The sequence below is a fragment of the Nanorana parkeri genome, unplaced genomic scaffold (assembly GCF_000935625.1).
Source record: "Nanorana parkeri isolate BGI_ZX_2015 unplaced genomic scaffold, ASM93562v1 scaffold251, whole genome shotgun sequence".
Lineage (NCBI taxonomy): Eukaryota > Metazoa > Chordata > Amphibia > Anura > Dicroglossidae > Nanorana > Nanorana parkeri.
In genome coordinates, this window is record NW_017306519.1 from 526784 (window position 1) to 549656 (window position 22873).

At 41.8% G+C, this 22873-nt stretch overlaps 1 protein-coding gene and 1 long non-coding RNA gene across 2 annotated transcripts; both read right to left on the reverse strand.

The window, feature by feature from the left end:
* Window positions 1-5445: 5445 nt before the first annotated feature.
* Window positions 5446-9835, reverse strand: LOC108787270. The gene is made up of 3 exons (XR_001941247.1): window positions 9790-9835; window positions 9060-9212; window positions 5446-5530 (listed from the first exon to the last, which is right to left on the reverse strand). It is a non-coding gene; the product is annotated as an uncharacterized LOC108787270 (long non-coding RNA).
* Window positions 9836-11176: 1341 nt separating this feature from the next.
* LOC108787242 (apical endosomal glycoprotein-like) lies at window positions 11177-20404 on the reverse strand. Its single transcript, XM_018556739.1, has 9 exons — window positions 20323-20404; window positions 19699-19794; window positions 18498-18659; window positions 16317-16442; window positions 14804-14946; window positions 14148-14232; window positions 13477-13596; window positions 11770-11883; window positions 11177-11229 (listed from the first exon to the last, which is right to left on the reverse strand). The coding sequence occupies exons 1-9, from the start codon at window positions 20369-20371 to the stop codon at window positions 11177-11179; spliced, it is 948 nt and encodes a 315-aa protein (XP_018412241.1). The 5' UTR covers window positions 20372-20404.
* Between the last annotated feature and the right edge of the window lie 2469 nt (window positions 20405-22873).

Here is a 22873-nt window from a genome sequence, read left to right on the forward strand (position 1 = left end):
TCTGCCTTTTGTGAAGGCTCTACTGTGCTTCATACTGTGTTTGGTATATGTGGAAATTCACAACTGACTGCAGATTGAAATGAAAGTGTACAGATAATTGAATATGAAGTTTCCCTTTAAGCATGCACTTCCACATCCCAAGCAAAATGAACAAAATTATTCTTTAGGTTGTTGTTATGTTTTTCATAGAAATCTCTTTCTTTCCTCAGTAGTAGATCATATAGGTCATCAATCTATAAATAATAGTTTTATCATTAAAGCATCTGCTAGCGTACATGTCATACTCGTCACAGATATAACACATTAGTTTATACATTTATGAACATATATATATGAACATGTATATATATATATATAAAAAAAATATCCAAAAATATAAAAACTAGCCCAAACCATTAAAGTTTCCCCATATATAATCCCATGTAACGAATACCTGCAGGGCCGCTGTTAAAGTAATAGGTCATGTTCAGTACACAGGAGGGTCCAACGGAGCAAAAAAGTGGGCTGTTAATTTCAGCATGAGTTTTTAGATTCCCCTCTGCTTTCGTTACCCTCAGATATGGTCCTGAAAAGAATAGTAGTAAATAATTTATAATGGATGAAATGTTCATGCCATACATGAACAAAATAGTCAAATTTGAGTTTAATCTAGAAAAAAGGCACCTTAAGAATATTTATACATGATAGAACTTTGATTACAGTCGCTTCTTCCAATTCAGAGCAACCACTGCCACACCTATACACAGCCCTAATATCCTAAGCAATGTCTAAACTGGTTACATGGGTCAATAAAGGCAATCACACAGATGCATTTTATTTTAGTAAAGTCATTATAAAGTTCAGTTTTTTGGTAGAGTAGGGACGGGTTCGAAACCTAATTTTTTACTGTTCTCTATGGTCCTGTTGGGAACGTCTTTTCTCACTTCCTGCCCTGATGACATCTCAACAGGAGGGAATGTTAGGGAAATCTTTCAGAGGGACTCAGACAACAATAAAGACCCTATTTATAATGTTAGTGAAGAAATGCAAGGCTAGAACCCCTGCCAACTTTTATTGCTATAACTCTGTTCAAGATTTTACCTTTTCAGGTGACAACGGTATCAAAGGGACAGTAAGTGGGGGAAATCTCCCAGATGCAGCCTCAGACAGCAATAAAAAAAATCTTACAGAAGTTCTAACCCATCTAAAACTAAAATAAGAAAAGGTTTTGGCTGTAGTTATACTTTAAAGGAAGTGTCCAGTTTTGTTGGGCAGACCTGGTCTGCACCCTTAGCTGCTGCTGTTCCATAGATGATATCAGAGGCCATGCTGGTATACATGTGGAAATCTTTCACAGAGAGTGCTAAGTGGGAGGTTCTTCACTATAGTGACATTATCAGACAAAGTGTTGTCATAAGAATCCCTACATCTCCTGGCATCACGTAAGTCATGCAGTGTTTTCCCAACACTGGTTCTGCCAGTGCACTACACCAAGGACATTGGCGGAGATGCTTTCAGTTTTACCTCGCTGAAAAAAAGCAAACCGCTTATAGGCATAGGTGAACGAAGAGTCTGTGAAATTATGTCTACAAACTTTGTACTTTTGCCATGGCTGCAACCAGGAGAGCATTTCATTTTTGTGGCAGATTTCTAAAAAACATTGTTGTGTTTCCTTTAGCATATGTACAATTATCATGTAGTTGTTGTTTTCTATCTTTAGTAAGAATCACTAGGGCTCTGCACCATTTTATATTCTAACGCAGCGCCAAAGTGGACAGTGTATGTATATTCTGCATTGAACTTCTCTATATTATCCTCTCTTTGTAAATATTTTCTATTCTAGAAGACCTTGTTATCTCATTGCAAAGGTAAGGTAGAATGCCAGATGCACACACTACACTATAGACTCCTCTCTCAGCGAGTGTCCTCTTATCTAAAAGACCTTGTTATTTTATTGAAAGGCAAGGTAGGATGTGACACACAGGCATTGTACTACACTATATACCACTTGTTATACCACTGCCCTTTTATCTAGAAGGCCTTGTCATCTCATTGTATAGGTAAGGTAGGATGTGACACACAGGAATAGCATTACACTATAGGCTCCTTGCTATATGAGTGTCCTTTATCTGGAAGGCCTTGTCATCTCATTGTATAGGTAAGGTAGGATGTGACACACAGGAACAGCATTACACTATAGGCTCCTTGCTATATGAGTGTCCTTTTATCTGGAAGGCCTTGTCATCTCATTGTATAGGTAAGGTAGGATGTGACACACAGGAATAGCATTACACTATAGGCTCCTTGCTATATGAGTGTCCTTTATCTGGAAGGCCTTGTCATCTCATTGTAATGGTATGGTAGGATGGTACATGCCAGCATTGCAATACACCTTTAGGCTGCTTGCTATATGAGTGTCCTTTTATCTAGAAGCGTCTTCTCATTTCATTGTATTGGTAAAATAGTCTGTGACATGTAGGCATTGCACTACGCTACATGTTCCTCTCAGGTCTTTTTATCTAAAAGACCTGTATAGGTGACAAGAAGGCATTACCTACCAACATTTGTAGAATTCTCCCATTTTAGCCGTCCAATGCTGACATCTGTCCATCCTCCCAGGCTATCAAACATTTCTGTAAATAATAAACAAAAAAGTTAAAACATATTAAACAGATTATGCTCATTAACCTGTAAACATTTAGGTTTTCTTTAATCATACTGTGGTGGGAAATTGTGCAAAAGCATACCTGTCTTGTACCTTGTATATGGAACACCCTGCAGCACTCTGGGTCTAGGTCACATGACCTAGAGCCATAGCAGGAGTGCACTAGTGTGGCTAACATCAAAATATCTTTTGTGAAAGTGACATCAGAGCTGTGGGTCATGTGACCTAGAACCAATCATCATAGGAAATGGCGAGTGGCAGCCTCCAGCACATAATGTGAGTCTCTGCTGTGCCAGAAAACAGCTGTGACAGGTTCCTTTTCAAGTAATGAGACAACTGTCCCTCACCTACTGCGCTGCAGGATTCTCTCACATTAATGTCAGTCTTCTCTGGTGGGGGTGGTGCTCCAAATAGCTTGCTGGCATTTCCTGCAGAAATAAATCCAATCAATGTACAGATATTAACTTTAGAAACTTTCAAGTTAAGGGAAGGTATATTGTATTTTCAGTGAGTACAGACTTTGAGTTATTATTGCAATGTTTAACCAAAAGCCATTTTCAATGTAACCTTTATTACTTTATTATTTGATATACACATTTGTAAATGCTCCCCTGCTGGAGCTCAGGGATTGCTATTAAATCAAAAAAAAATATACTAGTGCTGTATTTTGTGACATGTCAGGAATTGTTATTTGGCTCTCCAAAACATTAAGAGGAATCCTAGATCTATGACTTGTACAGCACTTACAGTAGTCCTGGCACATCCTATAGACTAGTGGTTCTCAACCTGTGTAACCTCAGGACCCACATTTGTTCTTGGTCAATAAGTCACGACCCAAGTTGCAATGCAATGGAACGCATGGCATTAGGGTACTGCACGTTCCAGTGCGGGTGTACAAACTATGGGTGGGAGGTGCGTTTGGGGTACCATTCAAATGAATGGCAACGCAACACACCTCCCACACCAGAATGCACGCTAGGTGCGATTGTGTGGTATATTGCGTTAATCGCACGGTACTGTGTGATTAAAGCAGTGTACTAGTGTGAATGGGCCCTCAAGAACACTAAAATACATACACAACCACAGACACAATTTCTCACACTCACAGACATTCTCACACACACATACACACTCCAAAAATGTTTAAAAAATTGTAAAATTATTTTTAAGGTCCACCTAGTCTCCCTATCTTATGAGAAATGGAGTGGATCCTCCGCCTGGGGTCCAGTGTTGGTTACATGCTGTGATGGAGCTCCATCCATATGTGCATTGGTTGTACAACTCCTTTGCGTGCCCTGTAGAGGTGCCAGGAGCCAGAATTTGATGTCACTCTTGTCCAGGCACCTCTATAGGACATGTGAGGGAGCTGTAACCAAAGCACGTATAGATGGAGCTCTCTCGCGGCCATAGCCCCATCCCATCCCACCTTAAGCTGACACTCAGTATCAGGCAGCATATTTTGAATCGCTGCTTGGTGAGAGAACTGACAGTGCTGCTCTAGGGGGAGGCAGAGGAGCCTCTCGCCTAGAAAAGTGGAAGGAATGCGGCGACCCACTGAACAAGTGCTGTACAAACTGTATATATGTCTATATATATCTATCTATATATATATATATATATATACATACACATATATACATATACACTCACACACAGTCACTGGCCCCTTTATTGGGTGCAATTGCTTGGTAACACAAATTGCTAATCAGCTAATCACATGGCAGCAACTCAATACATTTAGGCATCTAGACTTAGTGAAGACGAGTTGCTGAAGTTCAAACCGAGCATCAGAATGGGGACGAAAGGGAATTTAAGTGAATTTAAATGTGGCATGGTTGTTGGTGCCAGACGGGCTGGTCTGAGTATTTCAGAAACTGTTGAACTATTGGGATTTTCACGCACAACCATCTCTCGAGTTTACAGAGAATGTTGAGGTCAGAGGTCAGAGGAGAATGGGCAGACTGGTTTGAGATGATAGAAAGGCAAAAGTAACTCAAATAACCACTCGTTACAACCAAGGTATGCAGAATACCATCTCTGAACGCACAACACATCCAACCTCGAAGCAGAAGGGCTACAGCAGCCGAAGACCACACCGGGTCAGGCTGGTGCTGGTGGTGTAATGGTGTGGGGGATATTTTCTTGCCGCACTTTGGGCTCGTGATGCTATCATGTCAATATGGACCAAAATCTCTGAGGAATGTTTCCAACACCTTGTTGAATCTATGCCATGAAGAATTAAAAGCAAAAGGGGGTCCAACCCGGTACTAGCAAGGTGTACCTAATAAAGTGGCCGGTGAGCGTATATTAACCTGTAAAATGATGATAATAATTTATCGCATATAATATATTGTATATTTTGGATAGAGTGGGGGAGGGTAATTTGTTGCCATCTTTGTCTCATTAGGGAGATTTCTCTTGACTTCCAGTCATGTAGGCTCAAAAGGAGTGAGAGAAAATCTTTCCAATGTGAGGGAAATCCTCTCTTAGACAGTTGTCACAGGAACAAGAGTCCCCATTGAATATTTTTTTCTCTATTCCTGTTTTGATGGCAAATCCAAATTTTTGCTTTACCCTCACTTTTATTCCCAGTGACAGTAGTGATCAGGAAAATTAGAGAGAGTGAATATCCTTCTGAATTAGAACCTGACAGGGGGTCTAACTCCTTATCATCCTATACAAATCTAAAAAAAAAGTTTTCCTTTGGCTTTACTGTAAACCAGCATCATCGTGTTAGGAGGAGCAGAATGCTTTCTCAGTAACTGCTGTCATGGACAAAGCTTCTGTGAACTTTAACTTACCTTGTACATTGCAACCAGGGGACAGTATAAGATCATCAAGAGCCACAGTATCTCCCTCTGCTCCGGCAAATCCCTCAATGATAATCTGACAAATAGACAAGAGTAGTCAGGGGAACTCAAATTTTCATTAGAGAAGATGGAAGAAGCCTGTAAAATGTGAAAAGGAGCTGAGCGCTCCGCCTGCTGGCGGCTGCATATATAAATACAAAATTATTAATACACAATATTTCATATTTATTTCAGTAAAGGAGAGATTTGATCAATTAGAAAGAAAGACAGAAAGAAAGAAAGAAAGAAAGAAAGAAAGAAAGAAAGAAAGAAAGAAAGATATAAAACGATGCATTTCCTCTACGGGGACATTATAGATGTTATTATTGCCCATAATTATATCTCGCTGACATAGCAATGCTTTATATTCTCTGTTATTTGCTCTCAGAAGCTAGGAGACAAAAAATTAGTTTCAGTAGGAGGTCAGGCAATGTGCAAGACCTTCTCTGGAATGACAGGAGACCTTTCCAGATCATGCACAAAGGGCCTTAGTTGAAGTGAGGGGGAATCATTAAACACATATGCTTATTAACATCTTCTACTGACATATATTCTTCTATTCTTCTTCTGTTCACACACAATCATTATTGAACACCACAACAGTAACTTCCAGATATACAATTAGCCAATACTTCTTCTGCACTGCTCAAGAGGCTAACTGAGTGGGGGCGTCAGGAACCAGGTCCCTGCCTATGCCCATTGGTGTCATTTTAACTCACCCTCACCACCCTCTCTTAGAGTAGTCAGTTGCCATTCTTTGGTGGCAATGTGAACTGCAATTCTGATCCATTTTCATTCCCTAAATGCATTCACTTCACACCCAGTCTGCACAGGTACTTTTATACCTGAATATATATAAAGTCAGGAGACAAACCACTGCTTGGAAATGTCATTGGAAACTTCTCAGTGCAGAGTAGCATTCATGACTGCTGAATCAGGCAAAGGCTTGAACAGTATCATGTCATGCAATCTAGCTACTTCGCCTAATAAATTCCCTCACAGCTTCTGAGAATGCCAGAAAACCCTGGGGGAATATGGTTTGTGATTCCTGTTCCTCAAAGAGAGGGGCGCTACAATTGTTGCTCACAAAACAGCTCTCAATGTCTCTCACTAGCCGATGAAGACTACAAATGAATGAACACTAAACTTTAGTTCTAAATAAAAATTAAGAAATACCTAGCCTGGCACTTATTAACCGACAGTCCAACACAGACTCACTGTTCCAGTCATTCAGCAATGATCCAAACTGGAGTTGTGAAGATATGTCGATAAACATCCTCCCTTTGATAGCTAACAGCAAACGCATTGTGTGGCAGCTAGCTCTCAAACCCTGCCAGCTTAGGTTCCCAATACTGATTGGGAACAGAATAGTTCCCGATCATGTGATCATTCATCATCTTAATGGATCCTTGTTACAGATATAAAACGATGCATTTCCTCTACGGGGACATTATAGATGTTATTATTGCCCATAATTATATCTCGCTGACATAGCAATGCTTTATATTCTCTGTTATTTGCTCTCAGAAGCTAGGAGACAAAAAATTAGTTTCAGTAGGAGGTCAGGCAATGTGCAAGACCTTCTCTGGAATGACAGGAGACCTTTCCAGATCATGCACAAAGGGCCTTAGTTGAAGTGAGGGGGAATCATTAAACACATATGCTTATTAACATCTTCTACTGACATATATTCTTCTATTCTTCTTCTGTTCACACACAATCATTATTGAACACCACAACAGTAACTTCCAGATATACAATTAGCCAATACTTCTTCTGCACTGCTCAAGAGGCTAACTGAGTGGGGGCGTCAGGAACCAGGTCCCTGCCTATGCCCATTGGTGTCATTTTAACTCACCCTCACCACCCTCTCTTAGAGTAGTCAGTTGCCATTCTTTGGTGGCAATGTGAACTGCAATTCTGATCCATTTTCATTCCCTAAATGCATTCACTTCACACCCAGTCTGCACAGGTACTTTTATACCTGAATATATATAAAGTCAGGAGACAAACCACTGCTTGGAAATGTCATTGGAAACTTCTCAGTGCAGAGTAGCATTCATGACTGCTGAATCAGGCAAAGGCTTGAACAGTATCATGTCATGCAATCTAGCTACTTCGCCTAATAAATTCCCTCACAGCTTCTGAGAATGCCAGAAAACCCTGGGGGAATATGGTTTGTGATTCCTGTTCCTCAAAGAGAGGGGCGCTACAATTGTTGCTCACAAAACAGCTCTCAATGTCTCTCACTAGCCGATGAAGACTACAAATGAATGAACACTAAACTTTAGTTCTAAATAAAAATTAAGAAATACCTAGCCTGGCACTTATTAACCGACAGTCCAACACAGACTCACTGTTCCAGTCATTCAGCAATGATCCAAACTGGAGTTGTGAAGATATGTCGATAAACATCCTCCCTTTGATAGCTAACAGCAAACGCATTGTGTGGCAGCTAGCTCTCAAACCCTGCCAGCTTAGGTTCCCAATACTGATTGGGAACAGAATAGTTCCCGATCATGTGATCATTCATCATCTTAATGGATCCTTGTTACCTTTCTAGCAAAGTTACAATTACTGCCGCCTGTTACAAGTTCCACAATCAGTTGCCTGATATTTGCCGCAATTTGACAGCTAATCAGAGCCAGATGTGGAGAAATCAATGACTACCAATGGAAGCACGCCCTTCTCCACTGACCAGTAAAGTAAGGGGGCCCTTCTCCACTGACCAGTAAAGTAAGGGGGCCCTTCTCCACTGACCAGTAAAGTAAGGGGGCCCTTCTCCAGTGACTAGTAAAGTAAGGGGGTCCTTCTTCACTGACCACTAAAGTAAGGGGGCCCTTTTCAGCTGACTAATAAAGTAAGGGGGGATATCTGCACTGACCTCTAATGTAAGGAGGCTCTTTTTCACTGACCGCCAATATAAGGGGGGCCCTTTTCCACTAAATACTAATATAAGGGGACGTTTCTCCACTAACCACTTATGTAAGGGGGCTTCTCTCTGTAACCAATGTAACGGGCCCTTCTACTCTGACCACCATTGTAAGGGGGTCTTTATCCACTGACCACCGATATAAGAGGGTCTTTATCCACTGACCACCGATATAAGGGGGTCTTTATCCACTGACCACCGATATAAGGGGGTCCTTCTCCACTGATCAGCAATGTAAGGGGGTCCTTCTCCACTGACTACCAATGTAAGGTGGGCCTTTTCCACTGACCACCAACACAAGGGGGTCCTTCTACAATAACCACAAAAGTAAGAGGGTCCTACATCCCTGACCACTAAAGTAAGGAGGCCCTTGTACTATTAATGTAAGGGAGCCGTTCTCCACCGACCACCAAGGTAAGAGGGCCCTTCTCCACTGAGTACCAATATAAGGGGCCCTTCTCCACTGACTACCAATGTACTGGGCCCTTCTCTTGTGACCACTGATGTATAGAGGGCCCTTCTCCACTGACCGCTAATCTTTAGGGGGCCCCTCTCACGACTAACCACCAAGGTGTACACCCACCTGCCTTGCTGACTTTGTCAGCCACTGTACTGATAATAAATGTAATGTTACCTGGAAGCTCTGACTTGAATCCAGGAAGGTGATCTTCTCTCGGAGCCATACAGGTCCCCTATGTCCCTTTCTCTCTAACAGCACTTTATTTTCAGGGTCTCTGATCACCAGTGAGCTGGAGCTGGAGCCATCCAAAAGGTAATAAAATACAAGCTGTGGATAGAAACACAAATCTTTTAAAACAGGCCAAAAGAGACCCAGTTTTCTCAGACTAAATAAATTAAAGGAGGGGATGAAGGTATCAGGAGGAGATTGGGAGACAAGTGTGAGGTTACTACTTACACAGTTTGATAAAGGATCACATAAACATGTAACAAGAGCTATACAATTGTGGAACAGGCCTCTTCAGGAACTAGTTAAGTTAATTGTTTAAATAACAAATCTGGATGCATACCTAAATGAAGGGAATATAACTCGGTATTAACATTCTATTAGTAAAAAAACACCAGAGATTGGTGATTCAGGGAATATCCAGCTGCCTTATGAAATCAGGAACCCAGCTTTATAGGGTTGTTTGCCTTCCTCTGGAATAACTGTTTGTAATTGTGGGTATAAGGTTCTGTTTATGGAGGTTCTATAGGTTGAACATGATGAACCTCTGTCATTTTCCGACCTAAATAACTATGTAACTATGTAAAACAGACAAAAATAGTTTTCTGATGAATAAATTAAAGTAGGGGATGGAGGTATCAGGAGGATATTGGGGGGACAATTGTGAGATACCACTTACAAAGCATTGTGAGGTGCTGTTTGGTTGCAGCTGGGGACTTCTCAGTGTGCTCACTTTTGTGGCTGTTTGCGGAACATGCAGGAAGAAACCTGAAATGTTAAAGGACACATAAAATAATTTAATGATGAGCTCCAAGCAATACACATTTGGAAAAAATGTTTGCCTTCCATAGGGTTTGTATTTCTGTTTATCCAGTCAGCCAGTGTAGCCAGGTCCTGACCTCTACTGCAGCAGTATAGCTTGGTCAAGACACTAGTCAAGAACAAATCCCAGCCTGCTCATTTGATAACAAAGGACCAACACCACACTGAATAGTCATTACTCTGCTGTTTCCTTCTGTCAGTATGTTTCCTGTCAGAAGATGTTCAGTGTAGCAGAGCCTGCCTGGCTTAAATTGCTGGCCCTACTCCCTTCAGTCTTGGCCTGCAAGGGATTACAGGAGATAGAACATCATTTGGCAAGTCTAGCTGTTCCTATTTATCTTTTTTAATTGTGTACTTAGTTGAGTATTAGTAATATTTAGGCCAACAAATGTTTCTGTAGATAAAATGCGTTATTCTGTGATTTGTCCCATTTATAGCATCACTAAATCTACAAGACATTGAATTTACAAAGCTACCCACAAATAAAATAAATTAATTTAAAAAAAGATTGTGTATTATATTTAAAAAAAAAACTACAACAACAAATGAGCAAAAAAAACAAAAGATTAAATATAAATGGTGATAAAAACCAGAATACAAATATTAGCTATGGGGGGGAAGGGCGGCTAATTAGGTCGGATTAAGGATAACTAAGGTTAAGAAAAGGTTAAATAAGTACAATATATACTAAGCGTTAAAAACTTTTTTTCACGTACTGTATTTAACAAAGCTCGCCCAATAAATGTGCACATAAAACCCTAAACATAATACACCTGACCCAGTTATCAAAGTGACAGCTAGCCGCAGCAATTTTAGTGAGCAGAGCTACCACAGTGGAGGGAAATTAGAATGGGTATACAAGATACATTCAAGGTACTCACATTAAGGTTTTTAAGGGGATGTATTACATAAGCCCAAGGATTTCAAACCAGTTAAAGGCTCTATGTAGCTTTGTTTTATTAGAGGTCTGTCTCTTTAAAAGAGAATTATGGGGAGAGTGAAATACACTCATCTCCATAATTAGAGCCCACATGTGACACTGAAGTTGTCACACGTCGGCTCTATTGATCGTGAACTGAGCGATCACATACCACTGATCGCTCAGTTCCCGATCTTCTCGCTGAGACAGGTGACTGTCAGTCACCTCCTCCCGCAAGGATTTCCCCTTCCTTCTTTCTGTTCTTCCAGCACTCATTGGAGGGGGTGGGCACAGCTGGCTCTAGAGAAGCAGAGCCAGCTGTCAATCAGGCAGCGGAGTGGATATTGTCTGTATCTTGGTATCTTTCCTGAATCTGCACTGTCAGCATATAGCGGGCTGAGTTTTAGGTCACAGGAGGACATATTAAATGTCCTCCTGTGACCCTAAGGAGAACTATGGCCAAAAAAGGTTGGGCCATAGTTTTCTTTTAATCCCGATCAGTCAAGGTTGAGTATTCCTAATAGTACCAAGATTCAGGCATGAGTCAGATGATGATGAAGGGAGCTCAAATAAAAATAAATGCCATTTCAGAAAATGGGAGTTTTCTTATTTGGAATAAAAATGCCATATTGCATATGGGGAATGGTAACAAAAAAAAAGAAAATGAAAAGATTTTAGAGGTCAAAAGTGACCACTAAACTCCTAGTAAACTTTCCCCTATTTTCCTTGTGATTGGCGTTTCTTTTTTGTTTTTTGACTATTTTTGCACAATTTGTGTTTAGTGTAGTGCAATAAAATAAGGTCCTCCTTATTGAATTTGTGATATGGTTTCTAGGAAAATGCACCTTTCATAGCTATCAAAGGTAACGCATGTAAGATGCAAGTACAACTCGAGAAACAGTAGGAGTGCAGTTTTACCTGATCTATTGTTGGCCGTGTGATCTCGACCTGGTCTGGAGCTGAACCCCTCAACTTTTTCCCAGTCAGACACCCAGCCACAAGTGTCCACCTCAAAGTTGCAGTGGTGGGTATCTATAATGAAAAAAGAAGGATACAGTATATCAAACCTCAGTGTCCCAAAGAACCATTTTGTGCATACCAACCCAACCAAATGTTACCTTTAATTCTCAAAAGATGCTGCCAAAATATACAGAAGAACATCACTGGTCAATATAAAACACACAAGTCTGCCCTCAGAAATACTGACAAATTAAATTGATACACAAAAAGCTGCAGTGTTGGCTATAACTGCAGGACCAATGGAAAGACGCACCATGGGGCACAGGTGGATTTGCAACCAATTCCTGGTCCAAGAAAGCTTGATGAGGGTGGGGCTCAAAGACTCATTGTGCTACCGTAGGGAATCAGGGGCCTCCACTTATGATGTGATTTGTTTGTGATTATCAACAAAAAGCCTCTGTTTGCCCAGGAATGTTTATAGAGACTCACAGTGCCCATACCAGGTGAAGGCAATGTGTACATAGTGACATCATCCTTATCAAGGCCCAGAGGGGGGGACTGCATGCTGTTTCTTGGGACCTAATTAATGTTATGCTAAAAGATTAACAGGCAGCGCAGCTGAGATACAACAGCCTTAAAAATATAATAAAACAGCTAAAGAGCACCTGTCATACCAGAATGAGCCATGGCTTACCTCCTAGAAATGCAAGTTACATCTGTCTTTGATATCTTTGGGTCACTTATCTATATCAAGCATGCATTAACTTAAGAATTCCTATTGTCTATATGAGTTACCTTGCTAAAGTCAAAGGATTAGACTGACAGCAAGACCATTAGTATTTACAGACAGAAAGGGTCAGCAATGGAAGCCTCCATATTTTTCCCATAACAGGTGTACGTTAAAGGGAATCTATGCCCAGACTATGCACACTAAAATATTTATATATTTTGAACAAGCAGTAAAAGCACTTTAAAGGAGAACTATGGGGTTAAGTCTTTTCCCCATCGTTCTCCTTAGGGTAACGGGAGGACACAAACTAGCATCCTCCCGACAATTGTGCTGGGATCCGCCGAGCTGCGTGACTGACAGCTGGATCTGCCTATCTAGAGGCAGAGCCAGCTGTACCCGCCCCCTCCCCCGTCCGTTCCGCCAGTCAGCGCTGGCAGATTGGAGCGGGGAGAGGGGAATCCAGCCCCTCCCCTGTAACGGCAGAGAGCTGTGACAGGATCGAGAGGTGAGCGAACGCCGGTATGTGTTCGCTCACCTCCCGATCTACTGAGCCGACCTGTGACAGTCTCATTGTCACAGGTCGGCTAGAACTATGAGGTGAGTGAAAAGCACTCACCCCATAGTTCTCCTTTAAAACAAGCCCTCATTCAACTCTATAGCTATAGGCATTGTAAAGAAAGCCATCTTCAAAGGCACGAGAGCAGACCCTGGCAGGCTGCCCGCCTTCCAATCGCAAACACACAGCAGGTATTAGTAAGCTGCTGGAATCCAACTCAGAGTATTTTTTGTGATCTTTGAGAATAAATTATTTCACAGCACAAGCCTCTAAAGAGGTCAGTGAGGGCTTGTTTTTTAAAGTTCCTTTACTGCTTGTTAAGAATATATAAGTAATTTAATGTCCAAAGTCTGAGCACAGGTGCACTTTAACCACTCACCACAGTTTGCTTCATCCGAATTGTCACCACAGTCATCCGTTCCATCGCAGAGAGCGGCATCCTCCACACAGCTGCCTCGAGCACACTGATATTGTCCCACCATACAATTTTCCTGCAAATCTGAAAAAAAGAATGTACAACGTATGCATGCTTGTTTTCCTGTAAAGATGCAGTGGGGCCCATACAAGTGAAGGACGACAGATTCTCTATCCAGATTTTCCCTTAACCCCTTCGTGACTGACGACGTACAGTGTACGTCGCCAGCATCGTGGCTGTTTAAACAGACTCCCGGCGACTTTTGCCGCTGGGACTCTGTTTAAACTTGTAGAGCCGACTGTCGGCTTTACAATGCTATTCTACACTACAAAAAAAGATGCTGGTAAGTTGCTATGGTCAACAAGAAATGTTCCTGTAGACACCCTTGAATGTAAGGTAGTACATTGGAGTAACATATTGGAGTAACACACTGAGGTTAACATAGGAAATTTAAAGGGAAAAGTAAAGACATTTGGCCAAAATAGTTTGATATAAGTCAATTTGTAACGTGCTCTGGACAAATGGCTGGTTGTTATGGGCAACTGACACTTTCTTCAAGTTCTGGGAGGTTTGATTGTTTACAACAGAAAAGGTGGCAAGGTCTATACCTGATAATAAACCAGCTCCTGTAATACCTGAAAGAGCACAATGGCGGAACTCAATGTCATCCACAGCAATGTCTACCCAACTGACAGCGTCACGTGAGGCTGTGACAATAACCTGGAAGGAAAACAGTGATCAGGTTATTAAGCAGAGGTGAGAGAAGAAGAGTCTGGCAATTAATTATAAAAATAATCTGATTCCTACCAGCTTCTGCCCATTGCTATCACCACAATGTACAAAGATCCAGTCACACTGTAGATGTCCACTGCTGTGCACAAGGTACTCTCAGGTATGCAGAAAGCTCATTGTCCTATCCCAGTGTGCAGAAGGTACCCTCTCAGGTTTGCAGAAAGACACCCCACTCCCCCACACATAGGGTATTGTTAATTGTGCAGGGGGCCCCCTTTACCCACCATTAGAAGGCAAACTTAGGTTTGCAGAAAAAAACTTTAAACACATTTTGACAGGATTGAAATAACCTTAATAAAAACAGCGGATAGGTAAGGGAGGTACTTCAGAGACTCCTGTAGGAAGTGCCAGTTCCCACCTCTACTGACCATTATCTGGGTCTTTCCCTGCTAGACATCCAGCTAAAGATTGGTGGGGCCCTACAAGAGACTAGGAAGTCCCCAGAGCTCCTCCCAGTGTAGACAACTACTCATCTCTATGACATTACACTACAACAGACCTGAAAGTCCCCAGAGATCCTTCCAGTGTAAACAACTGCTCGTCTCCATAACAGGACACTGCTCCGTGAGCTCTCCCATAAGGTGTAGGTCTGAGTGCTGTCCACCAGCTGCACAGCCAGGCTCCCATTCACCTGAGAAGAATCTGAGAAAAAAGAAAGGGGGAGATTCCTCCGTTAAGAGATCTATTATCACTCCTCAGCACATTGTACTGTACATGGAAGTTCTCATTTTGGGGTAAATGAAAGCGATCAGATTTCGATTTTGTACGGCTTTCCTGGAGGGCAGCTGCTGCTCAATATATCCAACCGTCCCGATCCGGGCAGGTCACATTCAGGCAGCAGCGGCCTCTAAACAGGCATATTAGACGGCCGTTCACTGGGGCCTCTCAGGGTCCTAGCGAGGAGGAAGCGGCCGTCTAATATGCCTGTTTAGAGGCCGCAGCTGCCTGATTGTGACCGGCCCATATCGCATACCAAGGCGATCTGGGACGGATGGATCTTTTTTCAGAGATGGTCCCTGAGCCTGGGCTCGCGTGCCAGCAGAGGGCCCCGCGTGCCCTCCCTGGCTAGCGTGCCATTGGTTCGCCACCACTGCCCTAGGGTAGTTCACACTTCAGCTTTCTATCTGCATCAATGCAAGCTCAACCTTTTGCTCCCCCAATTCTTCAGGTAACACCAACCTGGAGCTTACTCAGGATTGAGAGCTCTCTTCCTTCCCCCATATGAAGGATGTGAGTGCTTGTGTGGCCAATCACCAAGCACCAGCATAGGGAGAAGAAAGAGTCACATGCTCCACCATACCCTGAAGTACCTGCATTTTTATTCACTCTAGGCAGTGGGACAAAGCAATGAGGGAACGAAGGCAGGGTAAGCACGTGCCAACTGGTAAAATGACTAAAGCTGTTTGTTTCAGCAACTGCTTGACTAATGATTACAGGACTGTCGGCAATAAGTAATATATTACATATTCATAACTTTCCTCATCGTGAAAACATCTCTTAAGGTTATAGTTAGAACACAGTTTAGTATTAAACAAATCATCAAAAATGTCCGCTCACTTGTGTCTGTTTTATTTTTTGATGCCCAGACATGCAGAAAGTCTATTCTCCCACTTTGAAATCAATACAAATATTTCCACATGCATTCTGCATGAGGAACACTGGCCTTTGCAGACTGCTACAGTCTGATCCAAGAGTAGACATATAATATATATATATATTATCATATCCAATAACTGACAATAATTACCGGTGCTAGGCTATCTTCCAATGGAGGCACCCGATGTGGTGACAACTCTCAAAGGTGGGATTTTCCTCTCAATTTAGATTTCTTATCACTTCCTGTCTTAGGATAGGGCAGAAGGCGTAGAGAAATCTCTCAGGTCTCTTCTCTACTCTGTTCAAAACTAAAAACGTTTATTTAAAGCTCTACTTAACAAGTCAGCAGTTAATTATAACCTAATATTAAGTTGGTTGCCAATTGGTTCACACCATGATTATTGCTTCTGTCCTACCTGCAGACCACATGTGGTAGTGAATGTGGATCTCACACGTGGCAGCTGCCTCTTTCAGGACGGGGGACTGGAGGCGAGCCGATGCTGCAGATTTCCCGCTGTGACCTTCAGCCGCCATGAACCAGCCTGTGTGGAAGAAAAGAGGGAAGTGTCATGTTGGGAACATGTCAAAATAAGAAGGACTGACTTGTGACTGACCTCTGACTTGGTCATCCTCTCCAGAGACACAAAAGGAAGAATATGATTGTTGGTTGCTGGCAACCAGTGCTGTACTGACTGCATACACCTGAAGACCAGTGACTGCCCATGAAATCTGGCTGATAACATGTGTGAATTCCAATGAAAGAAAATTATATTATTTTGGGGAATTTTCTGCACAACTGTTTTGGGATTTGTGAAATATACCTGAACAGTTTGCTGCAAAAATATCCATGAGTTGGTTATGAAAATGGACACTGGATGATAAAACTATAGCAGTTTTCACACGAATAGGCTAATTGACAGTGTAGTGGGAATAGCAGCCTTAATCCGTAAGAAACAGAAATCTGTATTACTGATTGGCATTGCGATGGGGGTAACTACAGCAGCTCTTTACTGCCCAGGTGTGTTCTCAGAGCAGGTAGCCAAGCTTCGGCCCTTCACTTGTAGAACTACAAGTCCCATGAGGCATTGCAAGACTCTGACAGCCACAGGCATGACTACCAGAGTCACCTTATATTATTTTTTTATGCAAATCAGCACTTTGGAATTATAAGCAAATGCAAATCGTGTACATATGCATTTATTAGCATTGGAGAAGTTATATTAGGAGATCTATGTATAAACATTATTGGCCATATGGTATTTATTGACAGTTAACACTTTAATATGTCCATTTTTTTTATTTATATATTTATGATATACATTGTTGATATTTACTGATGCGACTTTACTTATTTATGGTGATTGATATATTTATTAGCGCGGTGCATGTTTTTTGAAAAATGACTCCCAGAGGCAGAGGCATGATGGGATTTGACATTTTTCCACAGCTGGAGAGCCAGTTTGGCTACCCCTACTTCAGAGGAAATCTGTACTGAGCGGAATACAAATGCTGCCATTCTTGTCCTCTTCTTCTAAAAATGCTAGTTTTCTGGCTCTTATGCTGATCCAATGGCTTCAATACTTTATTAGTCACTGAGTGGAAACAAGTAAACAACTCTTTAGTCTGACATTAGTTGCTCCATACTTGTTTTGGTTTAGTGATACAGAAAGTGAGGAAGCAAGATAGTAAGGCAACAAACATTTTCAGAAGAAGGACGGCATTGGCAGCTCCCCTATGTATCTTAGTGCAGTTTTTCACAGAGTTCCAGGTAGAGGTGCTAGATCCACTACAGTGCTGCTGAAGCTACAGTGAAGGTACCAGGGTGCTTTGCCTACATTCCATGAACTGGATCATGTGATAACAGATCACATGATCAAATAGAGGGTAATCATTTAAAAGTGTGCTCTGTAGATTCCCTTTGTAGCTCTGCAGTACACAGTAGGGCAGTAAGGTGGTGCTGATGGGGGAGATGGGTAGGCTTGTCCTGTTTGCACCAAGACCCATCCCTCGATAACAACTGCACTGGTTTTGTTTGTTGACACAAAGTTGCTAGTAGCTGAATTCTGATTGTCTTTCGTGGATTACTACACTTCTTTGCACTTTTCATGCGTTTTGGTCATTGGTGGCCTCATTAACACAATATACAGTATCTACTGGATGGGACCCAGTAGCATTACTGAAAAATACACTGGCTTCAAAGGTTCTCAATGAACTAAAAGCTAAAGGAAATCAGGCCACAAGCCCTTATACGAGAATCAGTGCTATCCTTGACCTGACTTTCTTTATGTTAATGGTCACTCTAATGGAAATCATGGAGTAGTGCCCATAAAACAAAACAGTGTACTTTAATAAAACAACTTTCAAGGAAGTATTTTCACCTCCACTTGCCTACAGTATTTTTAACATCACTGAGTGTAATGGAGCTATTTTACACATATAGTTACTTTGCTTGCTTGAATAAAGTCAGAGGTCCATCCAGTTCAACGTGTGTGTTACACATACACAGATAACAATAAGTCTTCTCCTGTATCCTGTCCAGCAAATGTTCTGAAAATGTCATCCAGAGCATGAAGAGAAATATGAAACTCAGGAATTACCCCATCTGTGTCCCAGCGTGTGATCACCGTGATGCCTGAAGAAACCTCTTCTGTCTCTCACCCATTGGTAGCTGGACGTACTGATGTCCTTCCAGCCACAGTCATCGTGCTCAAAGTCACAGCTGAAGGGGATGCCCCATGCTGGTGACACTCGATGGTAACCTGAGGGTAGAGTAATCACGTTTCTTAGCTCCAGTGTTTGATGTGCACCAGTAATAGATATCTTTCAGATCTTTATACATAACAAGAAAAAAAAAAAACAGTGCACCTTTTTTTAAAGGGCTACACCGACCAAAATTAATATTTCAGCTTTTGGTAGATGTGAAAGAGTTAAACCACCTGACAGTTTCTTATATATCTTGGGAACTTTATTGGTGAGATCTCTGCACTCAGTTCCTGGCTCTGTACACCTGCAGTGCTATATGCTTATAAGGAGCTCCCCTCTTCCTGCTGGATTGTTTATCCATTTTACTTCTTAATACTTTGTGTGTGTCCCGAAATGTCAGTGCCAGTGCCAGTGCCAGGGTGTCACCAGGACAGTAGATGAAGGGAAATCTCAACAAAATCCTGCCAGAGGAACTAGGGTTTCTGCACTGGCTCTTTGGGCACGAGAAGGTTAGCCTTCAGTGCAAAGAATCCTGGTATAGGAGAGTCCACTTTAAAAACAAAGGATTCAATTTACCTAAAGTAGAACTCAAGTTGACATTTATATAATTAGCTTTTGTTAGATTATTGAAGGGTTAGACTTTCTGTCACTTTTTTTTACAGCTGTGTCCCCATTGGGGAGATTTACCTCCTCTTCCTATGCCAGGGAAATGACAGGACTTGTGTTATAGAAAATCCCAGCTTTGACAGTTGTCCCTGAAAAGGTGTCACCATTAGACCACATCCCATCTGCTTTGCTGATAACAACTGTAAAAAAAAAAAAGAATTTCCCATCACTTACTGTCCCACTGATCATGGTCACCAGGACAAAGAGAGATGGTAATTCTCTCCAGTAGGGACACAGGGAGGGGGGGGCAGTGTTCTCTGCACCAAAACATCTGCATTAAAATATGCAAGCACGGTTCTAGTGCTACAAACTAATTTAGCGCCTGCCAGGTTGTAGAATTTCCCAACTCTATCCAAAATAAAGAAAGCATTTTGGTTGGAGTTAGGTTTTGAGGCTGCCTTGTATAACATTACACAAGCCTGTACTCACCACAGTCCCTCTCATCAGAACAGTCCCAGCAGTCACATATGAAGTTGCAGCGGCTTTGTTCAGGGGCCTCACACCTGGAAGAAGAGGCCGCAGAAGCTGCAGACAGTGCACACCATTGTTAGTACAGACAATAAGCTATTCCAAACAAGTCTATGACTTTAAAATAAGGCCTATGTATTTAAAGGAATACTTAGTTTATGTGTAAAAGCAACCTGTGCTTCTTCATAAATTTCCCTTTAGATCCACAGCTTTTCAGAAGGATCAGAGAGTCCGAATAAAATAAATGTACAGCAAACTCAGATCAAACTAGGACCCAAATGACACCCAAGTCTGAATGGGATTATCTTTTTTTTTCTCTTCCGTGTTTAAATGGTGATGTCAAATTCCAAAACATATTACAATGTACAGTGAACCATTCAAATTAGTTTGTGCCGCATCTTATATATTTATATCAATGGGGCCTTTTAGTAGGATAGTATTGTTTTGTTCCCATTCTTGTTCTGCGAGTTGGAGTCTTAGGTCCCTCTCCAAAGATGTGGCTTTTGGATCATCAATAGTGGTGAATTTATCTATAAAACCTCTCAAGCTGCAAAGTGCTCTATAAGTATAGCAAATATTACTCACCAAAGCTGCACAGGGCCAGCAGGAGCAGGACGATTTGTGAGCATTTCATGCTAAATCCCAGGCAGACTAAACACTGCAAAAGATTCAGCTCTGGAATGGTAGAATGGACTTTCAACCCTAGTTAGCAGACTTCACAGCTCTGCAATGTGAGATGTGCAGTGCAATGATGTTCTGTGTAAGGTTTATACGCCAGAGAAGGAGTCATAGCAGTTAACTTAGTCATATAGCAGTTCATTAAATGAAAATCGATGTTTCTGCTCACTCATTATATATCTACAGTAATACTACACTGTATAAGCTCTAGCCATGGCATGCTTATCCTCCAGTCTGTACACTCAAAAAACTAAAGCCCACCTCCAGCTCAAAGTTTTGTTTTTTTCATTGTTGGATACACTTAGGAAGAAAAAATATTTCTTAAATACTTCTGGCATATTTTATTGTTGTCCATGACCCTGCTAGGAAGGGTTTACCTCATGTCTTGTTCCTTTGAAAAGAAGCTTGATGGCGTGCTGGCCACATATCTACCCATGTTGTACACCCTGACCAGTTAGCAGTCGTTGCAGCACCCATTAAACCACATAGTTAATTCCAGTATTGTGTGCAAGAAGAATATACTTTAAGTCAACTCGCTACCACCAACAGACCATAAATAAGAACCAGACAAGTCTGACAAGGGTTCTAACCTATCTTTGCTTTGTCCATAAAAAAAAAAACAAGAAAAATCTGTGGCTAGAATTTGGCTTTAACATGAATTTGAACAGTGAGTTTTATTAAAGAAAAAGACGGATAAATAATGCTCTCCTATACTAACTGAAAACATGGCACATTAAATAAAGTGCATGAGCACAGAGTTAAGTAACTGTGTATGATAATTCATAAACCATGTGTCACAATTCAAATGTGCAGACACAGCGCACACCTTGACCTGCACCTCAAGCAAGTTACAACAGCACTACACAGCCAACAGCTAGTCTTGGCCATTGCACACTGGATGCGACCTTAGCACCAGCTCCCTGTTATTAAGTCATAAATCTGTATTCCAAGAATTTATGACCATACAGTAATCCAGCCACACTGCTAGAGCCTGTGCCACTCATGCTGTCATGTGTGCAAGTTACTTCTCTAAAGATGGCCACAGACTCTGGATGAGAGCACATGATCCAACAGTATTCAGCCACTGTCACCTGTGGCATCACAGACAGGAATGCTGGGAAGGTAGATATATAAACCACCCTGTCAGTGGGGGGGGGGGGGTTGGGCCATGGGGGGCTAAAAGTATTCAGCCACTGTCACCTGTGGCAGCAAAGACAGGAATGCTGGGAAGGTAGATATATAAACCACCCTGTCAGGGGGGGGGGGGTGTTAGGCTATGGGGGACTAACAACAGAGAGTAGGACAACTTAAGGGCTCATCTATAAATGCAGGCCAGCAAATTGTGACTGACTTTAATGGAGCAGAACACGTGGCAGTTCAGAGGCTGCATTGAACCTGCTTTGCATTGTGCTGCTTTTTAGGACGCAGCATGTCCTATTGAGTTGCGTTTGAGGATATGGTAGCAGCTACAGATAGACCGGCAGCTGACAGAGTAGATTGCTCAGTCCTGAGAAATGCTAACTCCAGGCCTGTTAAAGTATTAAACTCTCAAACTTTTTTTTACAATAATGGATCCAGACCAAACAAATATACATTACCCAGCAAAGCATTGCTTTACATTTTTGCCCAAACACAATTATCATGTTTCTAAACAGCTGCTTCCAAGTCTCCCAGCTGAACTTCCTGTCCAGTACAAGATCACAAGGGACAGAGCAGACTCCAGCAACTGTTTATCTACTAGCTTGGAGAAGGGAGGAGAGGGGGCCGGGGGGAGGGAAGTAGCTTGATTTGCTGTGTCTGTGTTTGTGGAGACACACACAGCTTACTAGTACACTCAAGGGTGACTGCATAGCACTCTGCTTGAAAAAGGAGTCCTTCTAAAACAGGAAGTCAGGACCAGTGCTCAGGGGACCAGCTGATTATGCAGGAAAATTAAACTTTTAAATATCAAGGAGCAGCATCCATTGTAAGGGATTTCATCAGCATTTGGAATAGCTTAAAATCCTTTTGACTTTAATATCACTTAAAGTCTCATCCTTGCTTCACTGTCCACTGAGAAGCTGATCCAAAACCATCATGTAGCCAGTCAAGGCAAAACTTCCAAACTGCACCGGTAACAGGTAAAAGAATGAAGTCCTGGACTTGTACTTCTAAATATTAGGCAAGGAATGGCTGCTCCCATATTTCCATACTGACAGGTCCAATTTGCTTTGGTTAATAATCAGAAGGGTAAGAGCCTCTGTCACCTGTCTCCATATTAGGAAGCTTACCCATCTCAGGAAAGAAAGTGATTGGAGGTCTCACCAGAAAATATTGACGGGAATTGATCAAAATCTGGAGCAGCTGTGCATTTCAACCAATCAGCTTCTCTCTTGCAATTTTAATGGTTAACTGAACAAACAAGAGAGAAGCTCCAGATTTTGTCTGCTCCAGCTTTCATAAACCCCCCCCCCCCCCC